At 25.6% G+C, this 14,785-nt stretch overlaps 3 protein-coding genes across 3 annotated transcripts; 1 reads left to right on the plus strand and 2 right to left on the minus strand.

Annotated features, from left to right (window-relative positions):
• Positions 1 to 2,758: 2,758 nt before the first annotated feature.
• Positions 2,759 to 3,751, minus strand: OCT59_010115 (uncharacterized protein; the record flags this gene model as incomplete). Its single annotated transcript, XM_025324785.1, has 2 exons — positions 2,759 to 3,268; positions 3,497 to 3,751. The coding sequence occupies 2 exons, from the start codon at positions 3,749 to 3,751 to the stop codon at positions 2,759 to 2,761; spliced, it is 765 nt and encodes a 254-aa protein (XP_025184454.1).
• Positions 3,752 to 4,543: 792 nt separating this feature from the next.
• Positions 4,544 to 5,974, minus strand: OCT59_010116 (uncharacterized protein; the record flags this gene model as incomplete). Its single annotated transcript, XM_066132818.1, has 1 exon — positions 4,544 to 5,974. The coding sequence occupies one exon, from the start codon at positions 5,972 to 5,974 to the stop codon at positions 4,544 to 4,546; it is 1,431 nt and encodes a 476-aa protein (XP_066000427.1).
• A 6,674-nt stretch (positions 5,975 to 12,648) lies between these two features.
• OCT59_010117 (uncharacterized protein) lies at positions 12,649 to 14,106 on the plus strand (the record flags this gene model as incomplete). Its single annotated transcript, XM_066132819.1, has 1 exon — positions 12,649 to 14,106. One exon carries the CDS (start codon positions 12,649 to 12,651, stop codon positions 14,104 to 14,106), a length of 1,458 nt encoding a protein of 485 aa, XP_066000428.1.
• Positions 14,107 to 14,785: the final 679 nt, after the last annotated feature.

Raw genomic sequence — 14,785 nt, forward strand, 5'->3', positions numbered from 1 at the left:
TATTTGTGTCTTTGTAATATGATAGCCTCATACGGGGTAATCGGGTAATTGGTTGCTCCAAATATTCCATAAAGTCTGATTATTAATCATAAGTCGAAAATATTGTGTTAAAATTTTATTATGAAAATGAATAATTTATATTTATTTTAGAAAGTACTTTGCTTTATTTAGAAGCATAAATCAATAATTTATTTATTTATTTCAAACCATTATTCGATTGATTCGTTGAAAGAATATTAACCTCTTACAGACAAAATCAGATTACCAATATCCAGGGATAACATTAAACGGTCAGCGTGATTAATAATACAGTATCTCGTTTAGTCCAAGAGAGCAAATCAATAATTTAAATGGTCGATGGGAATATTAATGATCTTTTAATCGATTTATTCTTTTTTTCAAAAAAAAAAAATTTCTTCCTCATGAATTGGTATAAAAATCCTTGAGATTGATTTAGAAACGTATGATATACATTATACATTATACAGTATTCAAGTTGTATTTAAAACTAAACGATAAAGGGAAAAGAATTTATCGTTATAATATAATCTGGAAAATTAAAAGTGCAGACCTCGAAGAAGATTTAAATGATGAATTAATATTTTTAGCAAATCATGTATGTAATAACGAAAATGAATTTAAAATTATTTTAAGAAGTATAATACAGTGACATCTTTATAAGTGCACCCTCTATAAGTGCACGCACTATATAAATTCTCTTTAAGTGCACGGTGGGCCTGGTCCTAACTTATAAGAGCTCTTAATATTTTACTCTCTATAAATGCACACCCTACCCTCTCTAAGTGCACATTCTACTATTTTTTTACTATGGTCCCAAGGAGGGTGCACTTAGAGAGGTGTCACTGTAGTGGGAAGCTTAATCATTAGCGAGAACAGTGAGGTAATTCTAGGGTAAACGAAAAAGTTAATAGATTAATCGTCGAATTTATTAACAATTTTAGTAACAGAAAAAAGATAGATAATGACTATTATCTAGAATTGTTATTTATTAAAAATTTTTTAGAAACAAATAACATCGAATTAATTGAAGGAAACGAAAAAATATACAGAGTCATGAAAGAAAAATGAAAAGATATACGAGAAATGCTAAAAGATGATAACGTAATTAAAATGATAAAATATAATTTTACATTAATAAACGAAGCCTTGATAACAAATGAATACAACCTGTTTTGGAATAATAGACTAATCACAGGAGGCTTCAGATTGTGAAGAAAATTAATTACGAATGCAACATAGAAAAATGAAATTTTGAACAGTGAGAAATTGGAAGATTTATTTATGTACAATTATAAAAAAGAATTTGATTGGGTGATGAATCTAGAGTTTATCAGCAATAGAATTAGTTTATCACAAAGACAATGTGGTGGCAAAGACATGATCAAACGCTTTTATAGAATCAAAAACTTATTAAAAGCACAACCCACTTATAAAACCTTATACAGAAGAAATACTAATAAGATCAATACCGATAGATGTATATGATGTGGAAAAAAAGAAATAGAAGATTGGGAACATATTTGGTTATGCGAAGACAATGAATTCTCAATCGATGACATTATACGAGAGTCACCATATAGGTTCGAAAATAAACTAGCTCCAATAAAAACGAAGAAGTAGAAATATTGAGAAATTATAATTGTGAATTTATAAATATACTTGAAAGTAGATCAGAAATTTTACTGGAAAAAAGTAGAAAATGGGAACTGATCAGAGGAATATATAACAAGAAGTTTGACGACCTATCGAAAGATAAAAAAGAGAAAACTTTGATTAAAGATCTTTGGATTTTCACATATGAAAAGATAAAAAACTGAATATGGATTTCACGTTGTGAAGAAATCAAAAGATTAGAAGAGAAAGAGCAAATAAACAAATCAGACCTTAAAAGAAAAAGAGAAAAACAAAACAATAATATAGATGAAATTTTGGATGCAGAATTAGAAAATAGAAAAAAGAAAAAAACACAGGAAAAATTAGATAGAAAAGAAAAAATAACAAAAAATAAACAAATTAATTTAGTAACGTTGGACAAAATGAAAGGATCAATTACAGATGGTATTAATATAGCTAAATCTTGGAATACAATAGTTAAAATAGCGATCGGATTATTTAGATAGATTTATAAATTTTAATTATTTTAATTTTTAGATAGATTTTAGTTATAGTTCGAAAAATACTTAGTTATAGGGTCTGGAAATTAATTTCCAAGTTCTAAGTGTTTCAATTTAATTATGTAAATTTTTATAAAAATTATATTAATTAATAAACGCGTTACTATTTAAAAAAAAAAATGCTGATTATGTAACACAAAAAAAAATTTCATATACGAAAAAAAATTTTCGTTTCTTTATAACTTTAGGTCTAAAATTTTCATCATAACACTATATTTTTTTAATTAATATGCGTAAAAAAACTTGAGATTTTGTAATCTTGTATTACATGATATACATTACACATTTTTTTGTTTTTCAATATACTTTTTTGTATTTTTTTTAGTGTTTTTGATCATTATATTGCAGATCATTAATTTTAATTATTTTGAAAACGGCAATAAATAAAATATAAAAAAAAAATGCAAAGTTTTATAGTGATTATTTTTTTTTTTAGTTTAACAAATCGGTGAATTACTTTATTAATTAAATGTAATAAGAAAAATTCTGGAAATATATGTATAAAAAAAATAAGTAATATTGTGTATGTAAACCTAAATCTATGTTATATAATTATATCTTTATTATTTCCTAGTTCTTTTCCTATCTCTTTTATTACTATTACTATTATTATTTTTATTATTATTTGAGGAGGTAGGATCGTTATCTATATTTTTATTATCAATGTTTAATTCATTATTTGGTTCTAGTTTATCGTTTGAATGTGACAGTTCTTCATTATTAGAATCTGTGGCTTGAACATCTGATGAAATATTTGTGAGATTTTTGTTATTAGCCATTGATTGTGCCGATAATCTTCTTGAAGATGTAGTTAACCAAGAATATAGAGAAGATATTGAATTATCTGTCAAGCTTCCAATATTAGTATTCGTCATAGTGATAAAATTTATATCTTGAATTTCAACTTGGAATTCAGAATTAACTAAAATCATTTCTTCCAATATCATAACATTTGGATTTTTTCTGATTTTTTTTGCCTTATTATCAATTCTTTCATCTGTCTTTAAATATCTACATTTAATATTAAATTTCTCGCCAACACTCCTTCTTCCAACAAATTCAGTGATAGTAAACTTAATACTTTTAAATAAATCATCATTACTTTGTACTTATGTTGAAATGTAACCTATAAGAAAAACTGAAATTGAACTAATCGGAAGATCATCTTTCGATAGCTGTTACCTAATTATTTTTATTTTATTTTTTTATTAAAATAAATAAAAATTAAATTTATTTATCATCATAATAAATATTTTTTTTTTTCTATTTTAAATAATTTAATTTGAAAGTTTATAAATTACCTCTAAAATATCATTATGAGGGGGTTCTTTGCAAAAAGCAAATTTTCCTGTAAATCTAAGTATGTCACCAGACGTAAAATCTGGAATCCACTTTGGAACTGAAGGATTTTTTGGAAAAAAGGCAATAACTTTTAGGTTCATTGTTGTATTATCTTCTTTTTTCACAACAACAATAGCTTCTTTCACAATAAAATTATTACTATCACGTTCAACAACTGAGTGAATTACACAGATAAAGGTGAGCTTTGCTGGCATAGTATTTATTATTATTATTTTTTAATTATTATAATTAAAAAAAAAATGAAAATTTATTTTTTTTTATGGTAAAAATTTTTAAATGTATCTTATTTATTGGTTTTTTAAAAAGATATTTGTATAAGCGTTGTTAATTAAAAATGAAATCATTTTTTATAATAAATAATTTTTATAAGGAAATATTTTTACATAATAATTATTTTATCATTATTTATCATACAACAAAAAAATTCTTATTATATTGTTTTTTTTTTATTAAGAAATATTATTTAAGAAATATTATATATATATTTTTGTTTTTTTTTTATTTATTAGTAAATAAAAAATGAAAGTGAATGGTAATTATTACGAAACATCAAAATTTTTCATATCATATTATAAATGTTTATTATATAATTATCATCATCATATAATTACGTAATTATTTATGTCTATCATCATTTTATTACATATTATGTTGATCATTTTTTTTTTCATCAAATTGATTTTTTTTATTGTCACTCTTTTTTTTTCATATATATTAACCCACCATCCGTAAAAAAGCTGACTGCAGATCCAATACTTGAAGCTTCAAGTATATGAATAAAAAATCTCGGAAAGATCTAAACCATATTTGGCCTCAGACTAACCATATTTTGAATTTCATGGTTAGTACGATCATCAAATTAATTAAGAAAATAACTACAACTAAAGTTAGACATATAACACAAAATTTTCGGCATTCTTTTCTTCAGGCTAAATAAGAACCTTTCACATATTTAATATAAATACTGTATGTGGTTATGATTAAATTTAATATTGTATATCATCATTTCTAGAATCACATCTAAATTCTTTAATTACTCCATTGTCTTTGTATTTATTGATCAGTTTCATATAGTCATCTCCCTTATATATAGGATCAGTTGTAAGTATAGAAAGCGCAGGGCGATCTTTCCAATTTTTAAAGAATTTCTCCAAATTATTCAAGGAAAATTTAAAATCGTTAAAAAATCTAATTTCTCTTAGATTGGTTGGTGCTGATCTAATTAATATTTTTAATAATTCATCTCCAGTTTCTTCTTTATCATTATTTGGTATATTTAGTAATAGAGATTTCAAAATTTGACAACCTTTTAATAACTTTTCAAATTCAATGAAATGATCTGTTGTTGATGGAAATAATAATGACAAATATTCAATCAAAGGACAATTTTGGTAGATTTTACAAATAAAATTAAGAGAATCTTCAACAAGATTATCATACCAATATTCATAATCAATGTATCTTAATAGAATTTCTCTGATATGTCCTCCACTATTTTCAATTATAATAGAAGCTTCATTTAATGAAATAAAATCAATATTAAAAGTTTCAAGTTCACGATATGCTGACATTTTTAATTGGTCTTCAGAAAAAGGAACATAGTCGTTGATTATCAACGTTTTTAATTTATAAAATTTTGTGAGTACATTTTTTATGATCGGAGTTGATAATATTAAATGATTAAGAACATCAGCTTTTTTTTCTAATACAAGAAAAATTTCTATATAAGGATATTCTACAATATCATCATTTTCAAAATCATCCTTCCACTCAAAATATTTTAAATTTCTTTGATTTTCAATTAATTTCACCGTTCCATGATTGATATTTAATTTATTGTTTATAATAATGAGTCTTTGTATATATTGACAATTATGTGCTAGTCCATAAAAGTATGAAATATCAATAGTTGTATCACATTTTAATTCAAAAAGTGATTCAAATTTAGTCTTTGCTTCCGGAAAATAAAATATTTGATGTTTAATTGATTTAATATTCAAATACTTTAATTCAGGACATTTCCTCATTAAAAGTTTGTAAATTTCTTGCTGCAATAGAAATTGATTATATAAATTTGAAAATCCTATAGAAATTATAGAATTCAACATATCTATATCAATACTCTTGCAAAAGGACAAATAATCAATTAAAAATGATTTGCGTGAAGTTCGAGGTATTAGGATTCCTTGACTTATTAGGTATTCTTTAATATTATCAGCTAAATAAAAAGTAATAATAGAGTATAATAAATTTTTGTTATAATAATTAATATTATAACACCAAGGCTTCTTCCATAAAATTGGAATAACAGTTTCACACCAAAATTTATTAGTCATTAGACATGAAAAGAGAGATTTGGAATCTTCTTGCAACTCTTCAAAAATCAACAAAAGAACATCTTTGTTAAGTTTAGACATGATTCTTTTATCCTTAATAATCTTTTCAAATTGGAGTATTTCAGAATAATTTTTTATGGTATTGAATTATTCGATTATAATAAAAAGAAAAAATTTAAAAAGGAATAAAAAAACCCTGAAAACTTATGAATAAAACTAAATTTGTGTAATTAAAACCGGAGCCAAACTCCGAAAATTGCTGATCAAATAATGTTTTACACAAATTTAACATAATGTAATGTGAATTTGATTGGTTGGTTTATAAACAAAAATTTTAAAAATTGGCGTATATCTTTAGAGTTTTGAGTTGATTCTTACATTACTGATAAAATTTGATTGCTATGCTCTTAGTAATCTGAACGGAATTCACAAAAAAAAAAAATTTCCTTTGACTGCCGCAGAGTATTTAATATACTGTAATATCATAATAACGAATTAAATAATTATTGGTCCAAAAAAGTTTTATCAAAGGGTTTACAACTAAGTTTTAATAATAGCAATATCAAATTTTCAAATATTATTTATTTTATAGTGTAACTGTTTGACGTTCGAAGCGTTATAATCGAAGTGATAATCACATGATCATCAATCGTACGTAATTATATCGTAATATTATTAAAGTGTTACACTCAATCCTAAAATTTCATTGGCCATACTTGATTGCGAAGTAATAGTTAAGAACATTAATCTTTGCTGAAACCTGCGAAACCGGGACTATATAGTAGCTAAATAGCTGCCATTTAATATAGTAGACGTATGGCTATTTTATGTTAAACTTGACGCAGCGATATGTTTTTAATATAAAAAATGTGTAGTTAAAGTGTAGGAAATGTATTGTTAATTCAAAGTAATAATATAAATAATGAAAAGTAACTGTATAAACGATTTAAATAATAGAAGTATCTGTATAATAAATTTGTAATATAATGTATTGTTTGCATTATAACATATTGTAAATTAATAAAAAAAATATATAGTAAACTCCAAGTAAATGTGTGTTCAATGCAATAATCATATAGTAAAAAAATATGTTATTCTATTAGAAAATTAAGTTAGTGTAATTTGATACAAGTCCCAATCATGTTCCAAAGTTCATAAAAAAAGAGAAGGGAAATTTTATCAAAATAAAATAAATCTAAATTAATAAGTGAAAACATTAAATGCCGTGATACTTACATTAATTTGTTTGTGAAGAGCCAGACAAATCAATTGCTTGCCTTTGGATTAAAAATGACTAAAGAATTTCATGAAGAATTACTAATGTTAATAAAATAACACTTAATTAACCTTGTCAATATTCATGTAATGCATAGAAAAATCCGAATTAAAATGTTGAAAAATAGTTTTTTTAGAAAATTTCAAAATTTTTCAAACTTATCTGGGATTCTGTTCGCCATTTTCAAAATGGTTGATGCAATATCGATCATTCGATCAAAAAAAAACCACTTTTACCAAAAATTTCCAAACCTAACAAATATATCGCGTCCTTCCTTAGTGGTTACCAAAGATTTCCCAGAAGTAATTGTATTAAAAGACTTATATAATAACTTGGTCCAAGTCAAGAAGAAGCAGTAGACAAGACAAAACCTAAAAAGAAAGACGTTTAATAACAATAACAGCAGAGAAACAGGCGAAAGGGAAAGAACGAAAAGAGGGAATGGGAATTAAAAGAGAGGAAAGGAAGAACGAGAGGGAGAGAAGGAAATGAGAAAAGCAAGAGAGGGTACGTTTCATTAAAAAAACTTTAAGAAGTATTTTAAACATAAAAATTTTAAACTTTTTTAAGTTTAAAAAAAAAGTTAAAATGGTCAGAGTGCGGTTATTAACATATCGCGTGATACAAATGAGCCCATTATATGATGTTAATATAATGAAGTGAAAATGAAATAGAAAAGGTGAAGTATGAAATCGCAAAAAAGCACAACCAAAAAAAGAAAAAAAGAAGATAGTTAGTTTAAGAAGATAAGTTTCTAAAGGAAAACTCATAGTGTTTTGAACTTAACGTTCTGATGCCAAAATCTAAAGCCATTAAAAGCTGAAAAGAATTAAAATGAGAGTTAACGTTAATTAACAAAAATAATATGACAATGTTAAAAAGATTACCGGATAGAAATAAGGACAAATTTATCCTGAACCGGGTCCAGGTTCTTTATCCTAAACCCCCATATAAATAAGTTTTTTCAGAGTACAGTTCACCCTCTCTATAGCGAATTTTTATATAACGAATAACTTGAATAACTTGCTATAATGATAGTGAATTTCTCACTATAACGAATTTTAATCTCCAGCCCATGGGATTCACTATAGTGAGGGTGAACTGTAATCGCCACGTGATTAATACAGTTGCGGTCTAGGATAATCTTTTTTTTTTTTCTGGGTAAACTCAGCGGACTAACCTGAACCCCGATCTATGATCTATTTTAAGGACACTCGGCACTCTAAATCGAAAAATCAAAATAAATATATACATAGATATCATTGATCAAATGATCAAATGACTCATGCAAAATAATCATGCATCGGACCTGATTATCACAATCATCAGTTTCCCACGAAATATTTCTATAAAAATCCCTTTTTTCACGCGTAATTTTTTTTATAAAAATCCTTTTTTTTTCACGCGTAATTTTTTTAAAAATATTCCTTCTTTTCAAGACAATTATTGTAACTTATAAACTTCTTCTTTATTGACTTCCGCATAAAAAATTTTATTTCTAATAAACGGAAATGGCGCTTGAAAGAATCAACAAATAAATGTAAACTTCTTTTTTTATTGACTCTGTTTAGAAACATAAGTCTTTCGGCCACTCCTACTATACTGATATCGTAATTTGATAGAGTTCTTGGAAATGACTTAACAAGACCAATAACGTATAAAGATCTAATGAATTAGAATATTGCGATGCAGTTACCAGAGAAATATATCGTCACTCTCCTACAACTTTTTTAATTGGACGTGTAAGTTTCAAAGCGACAGAGTTGGGGATACGAAGTAGAGAAAAAGATGAGAAAAAGGAAAGGTAAAGGAAAGGATGAAAGATAGGGAATATACCATACATAGTCCCACCCACACAACATCACACCCAGTCAAGATATTAACTCCCTATTTAGAATGAATATTATTAAAAAAATATGAAATTTACTCCATCCTAAAGCAACTTTGACTAGTCTTGAGAGGGAAAAGTTCGAAATGAATGTCAAGCTTTAATGTCTATTATTCTGCTGGTAAGTGGGAATGACTAAGCTGGGATGTATAAGGGATTTGTGCACCTAGAGTGCTTCGGTTATCCTCCTCTTCTAGAAGTCTGGTTACCTTAATGAGAAAAATAATAATATCTCAAGCTATGTCGCAGACTTCTGTATGTGGGGCCCTTCCCTTTGGTGGTGGGTCTCATGTCTTATTATCAATATGACAGTACCTCTGCACGAGTTTGATCACTCACGATATATCGTTAATGTCTGTTGATAGTAGGCATGGGGGCTTGAATCTGTCTTTTCTACAAAGCTTACTTAGAGTACTCGAGTCTTCTAACATTTTTATCATATGTTTTATTTTTTAGATTTCATGATTTATGTAAAAGTTTTAACCTTCAAAGCCTTAGAAATTTCTATTTTTATTATTTTGGTAAGTGGAAATGACTAAGCTGGGATGTATAAGGGATTTGTGCACCTAGAGTGCTTCGGTTATCCTCCTCTTCTAGAAGTCTGGTTTACCTTAATGAGAAAAATAATAATATCTCAAGCTATGTCGCAGACTTCTGTATGTGGGGCCCTTCCCTTTGGTGGTGGGTCTCATGTCTTATTATCAATATGACAGTACCTCTGCACGAGTTTGATCACTCACGATATATCGTTAATGTCTGTTGATAGTAGGCATGGGGGCTTGAATCTGTCTTTTCTACAAAGCTTACTTAGAGTACTCGAGTCTTCTAACATTTTTATTATATATTATTTGTTTTTAGATTCCATTCTTAAGCTTTTACTTTGCAGTAAGAATTGGTATGTTTTAAAATTTTTTTGGTTATCAACTTTAATATATAACAAATCTTATTTCTAGTATTTGCATTAAATTTCATTAAATCAAACTATTTATTATTACAAAACTATTTTATAATAGTCATTTGTTAATTTAATTTTTTAATTGATTTAAGTAATTAATTAGTTTGTTCAATCATCATCATTAGTTTAAATGAAAAAATGAAAAGGAAATGTTTTATTAAAGATGCAGTGATATCTAATGAACACTTATTTTATTTTTCAATTTTTTAAATAAGTGTGAATAAAATATTTGAAAATAAAAAAATATAGGTTGAAATAAATAAAAATTTATTGAATTTTAAAAATATTAATCATTACCACTCCGTTCAGCAAATAGTTTCGATGTAATTGGCTTTGGCAAAATAGATTTTGGAAAATGGATGATTCAGGGAAAAGAATCCAGCAAAATGTTCATTTGATGAAATGTCAATTTGGTGAAATGTCCATTTTGCAAAACATCCCTTTGGCAAAAATGACTTTAGTGGCAAAATGAACTTTGGTAAAATACGCCATAACCCATCATTATTAGTAAAACTAAGGTTTTATTAATAAAATATTCTCGAGTTATGATCATAAAATATATATTAACCATTTATTCTTTGAATTAATAATTATAAGTTTGAAGTTTTTTTGTGACATCATTATGAAGATATGAAGATTTAATTAAAGATTCTCCTTTTAACGTCCATTCTGGGAACTAATATTTGGAAAAATTTTTTTATATGTTCTTTTGTATAATATTATAAAGTAGTCTTATCAAAAGTTTCAGATCTTGCTATTAAAATTTTCTACGATATCATAGTAATTTATTATAATGAAGGATATAATAGAGCAATAACACATGCATTAAAAAAAATTTTATTAGTCAATTAGGCCAAAAAAAATTTTCTCGTACTGAAGTTCAGAATTACAATTAGTGTTGACCGGCACTATTATCACGTGATCATGATATAGTTAGGGCCGACATTACGATAGTCCTAGCCAGCATTCCCGATTACGTGCACTCGAAATTCTTGACTTGAATGCAGTTCAAGCTCTGCCAGAGACTTCATATTCTGTATACGTGGCGATACATTTATTTGACTTATAAAGAACGTAAAATTTGACGATCACTAATCGGATAAAAATCAAATTTGCAAAATCAACCCCAACATTTTCTTGCTTTATTTAGAATTTATGATACAATACTTGAAGTTAAAAGGGTAATTAAAAACTATTTAATTCGCCAGATTTGTGGCAATTATACTACTAATATGTTTTCAGAGGTCTTTTTATTGACTCATGAAGCAAAAAAGACTCGATTCAAATTAAGTACAAATTTTCTATAAACGTTCAAATTATCCCTTTTTGGCAACGATTGCAATAATGGATTTTTTATATTAAATATTGAGTTTCTTTGAGAAAAAGAAAAATTCCAAAATGATTTGTGATTCCCAATTCAATAAATAAACTAAATAAACTTATTCTGATCGATAGTTATTAAGGTTATTTAAAAATCAAGCGATAGGATTAATAGATGAGCGAGTCAAAGGAAATATCCCTATTTCTAGGTTCGGGCTGAAGTATAATATTGTCCAGTTCTTCCAATATTCCATTTCTTGTTTGTGATCAGTTTGGTGTTCAGTTTCAATAACTTTCCGCATTATCCGGCATAGCTCTAAAGTAGTGGAAGTATAATAATGGACGTAAAGTCACATGATCTACAAAATGTAAAATTTTTTAGAAAATTGATCACATATCGGATAAAAAGTCATTTATTATTTAAGTTTTTATGGTGTCAATGAGTAGTTCGGTTACACCTAGGGTTCAGGGTTGAATATTAGGCGGAACGACTCCTTTCAAAAGTTGGGGGTTGGATCAACTCGAGTTTAGTTTCGTCTTTGTAAACATTTGCCTGTAATCCCGGCTTCCGTCTTCATTATAAAAATAAAAATAAATCACATATCGGAGAAAAATGATCATTTATCGAATTTATCGGGATTTTACCCAGAATATTTTTTATAGGGTGTTTTTATTTTTAAGAATTTATTAACTTTAATACGTTAAACACTATAATTAGAAGCTATGCCTTTTATAATAGCAAGAATCATATCATGTTACTGCTTGAGAAATTTATATATGTTATACAATATTTATGTTCCAACTTTCAAGCGTAAAATTATATTTGTAAACAATGATTTTCTGTAAAACTTAGATTTATTATAGGATTTTTAAAATAATTATTAAAACTTTACACATCATTTAATACTTTATTTTTATTCGATTTCAAATATAATATATGCAGGAATTTTTGTTTGTCGTTGCTGTATTTGTAAAAGAACATTTTATCGAATGTTCGTAACAATAAAGTTTAATTACGTAATTCTGCATATATTGTTATTATGAACATCATACTTGTACAAAAGGCGTTTAATATTATTCGTGTCGTGAAACATTTGATCAGCATTTTGAGATCGCACAAGAATGACGATTCTCTTTAGTCGGAGTTTTCCGGTGGTTTATTATATAAATTTAGTTTCATTCATGGTTTTTTTCATATTTTTTTTTTTTTTTTTTCAGTTTCAAAATCAACGAAAAATTATTTTTTAAAAAACACATAATACTTTGAGATTATTCAGTTTTTTTACAATTTTCTTTTGTTTTATTCCGATAAGAGAATGTCAAAGCTCAATAAGGATATTCTTTACTTAATATTTGAAGAATTAGGAAAAGATTCGAAATCATTATTTTTATGTTTAATGGTTAATAAAACTTGGTGTGAAACTGTAATTCCAATTTTATGGAGAAATCCTTGGTGTTATGATATTAATTATGATAATAAAAGTTATTTATTCGCTATCATTGCCTATTACTTAACTGATGATATCAAAGAATTCCTAAAAATACAAAGAGGATTACCTCAAATTTCATGTCAATCACTCTTGTTTGATTATTTATCTTATTGTAGAAGTATCAATATAAATATCATAAACAAAATAATTTCTAATGGATCCTTTTTAGCATACAATCAATTTCTTTTACAACAAGAATTTTATAATCTCTTTATGAAAAAAAGTACTGAATTTAGATATTTAGATATGAGATCAATTAAACATCAAATATTTTATTTTCCGGAAGCTAAAATTCGTCTCGAATCACTTTGTGAAATAAAATGTGATACATCTATTGATTCCTCATATTTTTATGGATTAGCACGTATTTGTAATTATATTCAAAGATTTATAATTATTAATAAAAATATAGAAGCTAATCTTGGATTGATAAAATTAATAGAAGTTCAAAAAAATTTAAAATATCTTGAATGGAAGGATGATTTTGATGATGATTATTATACAGATCCTTATGAAGAAATTCTTCTCGTATTAGAAAAAAAGGCAGATATACTTAAACATTTAAAAATATTTTTTCAATATGTTGATTGTTTTGAGCATATATTATTACAAAAAGTACTCCAAAAGCTCTATAAATTAAAAACATTAATAATTAATGATGTTTTTATTTTTTTTAGTGATGAACAATTAAAAACATTTTCTTATCGTGAACTTGAGATTCTTAATATAGATTGTATTACATTAAATACAGCTTCTAGTATTATAGAAAATACTGGTGGACAACTTAAAGAAATTTTATCATCAAAATATTATGATACTATTTATCATGATGATTTTGATGAGGATTCTTTAAATTTTATTCGTAAGGTATATGAGAACTGTCCTAAAATTGAATATTTATCACTTATATTTTCATCATCAGTGGAACATTTCAATGAATTAGAAAAATTATTAAAAGTTTGTAAAAACTTGAAATCATTATTATTAGTTATATTTTATGAAAAAGAACCTGAAGATGAATTATTAGAAATAATAATTAGATCAGCACCAAATAATCTAAGTGAAATTAGATTTTTTGATGATATTCAATTTACATTGGAAGAATTGGAGACATTTTTTGACAAATGGAAAGGTCGACCTGCACTTTCTATGTTTACATCTGATTCAATTTATGGAGAAAAAGAATATGTGGCACTTATTGATAGATATAAAAATGATGGAGTTATTAAATATTTTAGTTATGAAAAAAATATATATTTTAATATGGAGACTGAAACTGATTAAAGGTTAACCAGGTTTATGTGGTTTGCAAAATTGGTCAAACTTATAAATATTTAAAATAAATACATTTTATATTTTTTTAAAAGCATTTAAATGTAAACTATAAAAAAAAAAAATTATCATTTTTAAAATTTTTTTAAAAATTTATTTAATAAAAAATTATTAGGTTGTTATTTAGGATGAATATTTTAACTTAACACTATTTATAATATAAGTTGTAAAACAATAAATTATCATATATATAATGAATTTATTTGCCGCTAGATTTAAAATTGCTTCATTGCTGAAAACAGTAGTGTCATATAAATAACTTGAAAAATGAGTAAATTTGTAATACGTTTTATTCTTATGACTACGCTATAATGACATTTCTTGTTACTTATAATAATATCATAAGTAATTATAATTTATATGAATAATTTCTACTTAACTAAATCCCTAGTATAAAATTTAAACTATACCCAATAAACCAGATTATTTTCGCTAATCTAATTTCCATTTTTATATAAAGGAGAATTATCTATATATCTATTATTATTATCTAAATTTTTATTATAACTTCTAATTTCTGCTTTTTTTCTAATTGTATTTTTCTTTCAAAGATTATTACTGAAAATTTTATATGAATTTTGTATATGTATAATTGGTAGTATAATTTTATCTATATAATTTTATATATTTT

Source organism: Rhizophagus irregularis, chromosome 18 (genome assembly GCF_026210795.1).
Source record: "Rhizophagus irregularis chromosome 18, complete sequence".
Taxonomy (NCBI): Eukaryota; Fungi; Glomeromycota; class Glomeromycetes; order Glomerales; family Glomeraceae; genus Rhizophagus; species Rhizophagus irregularis.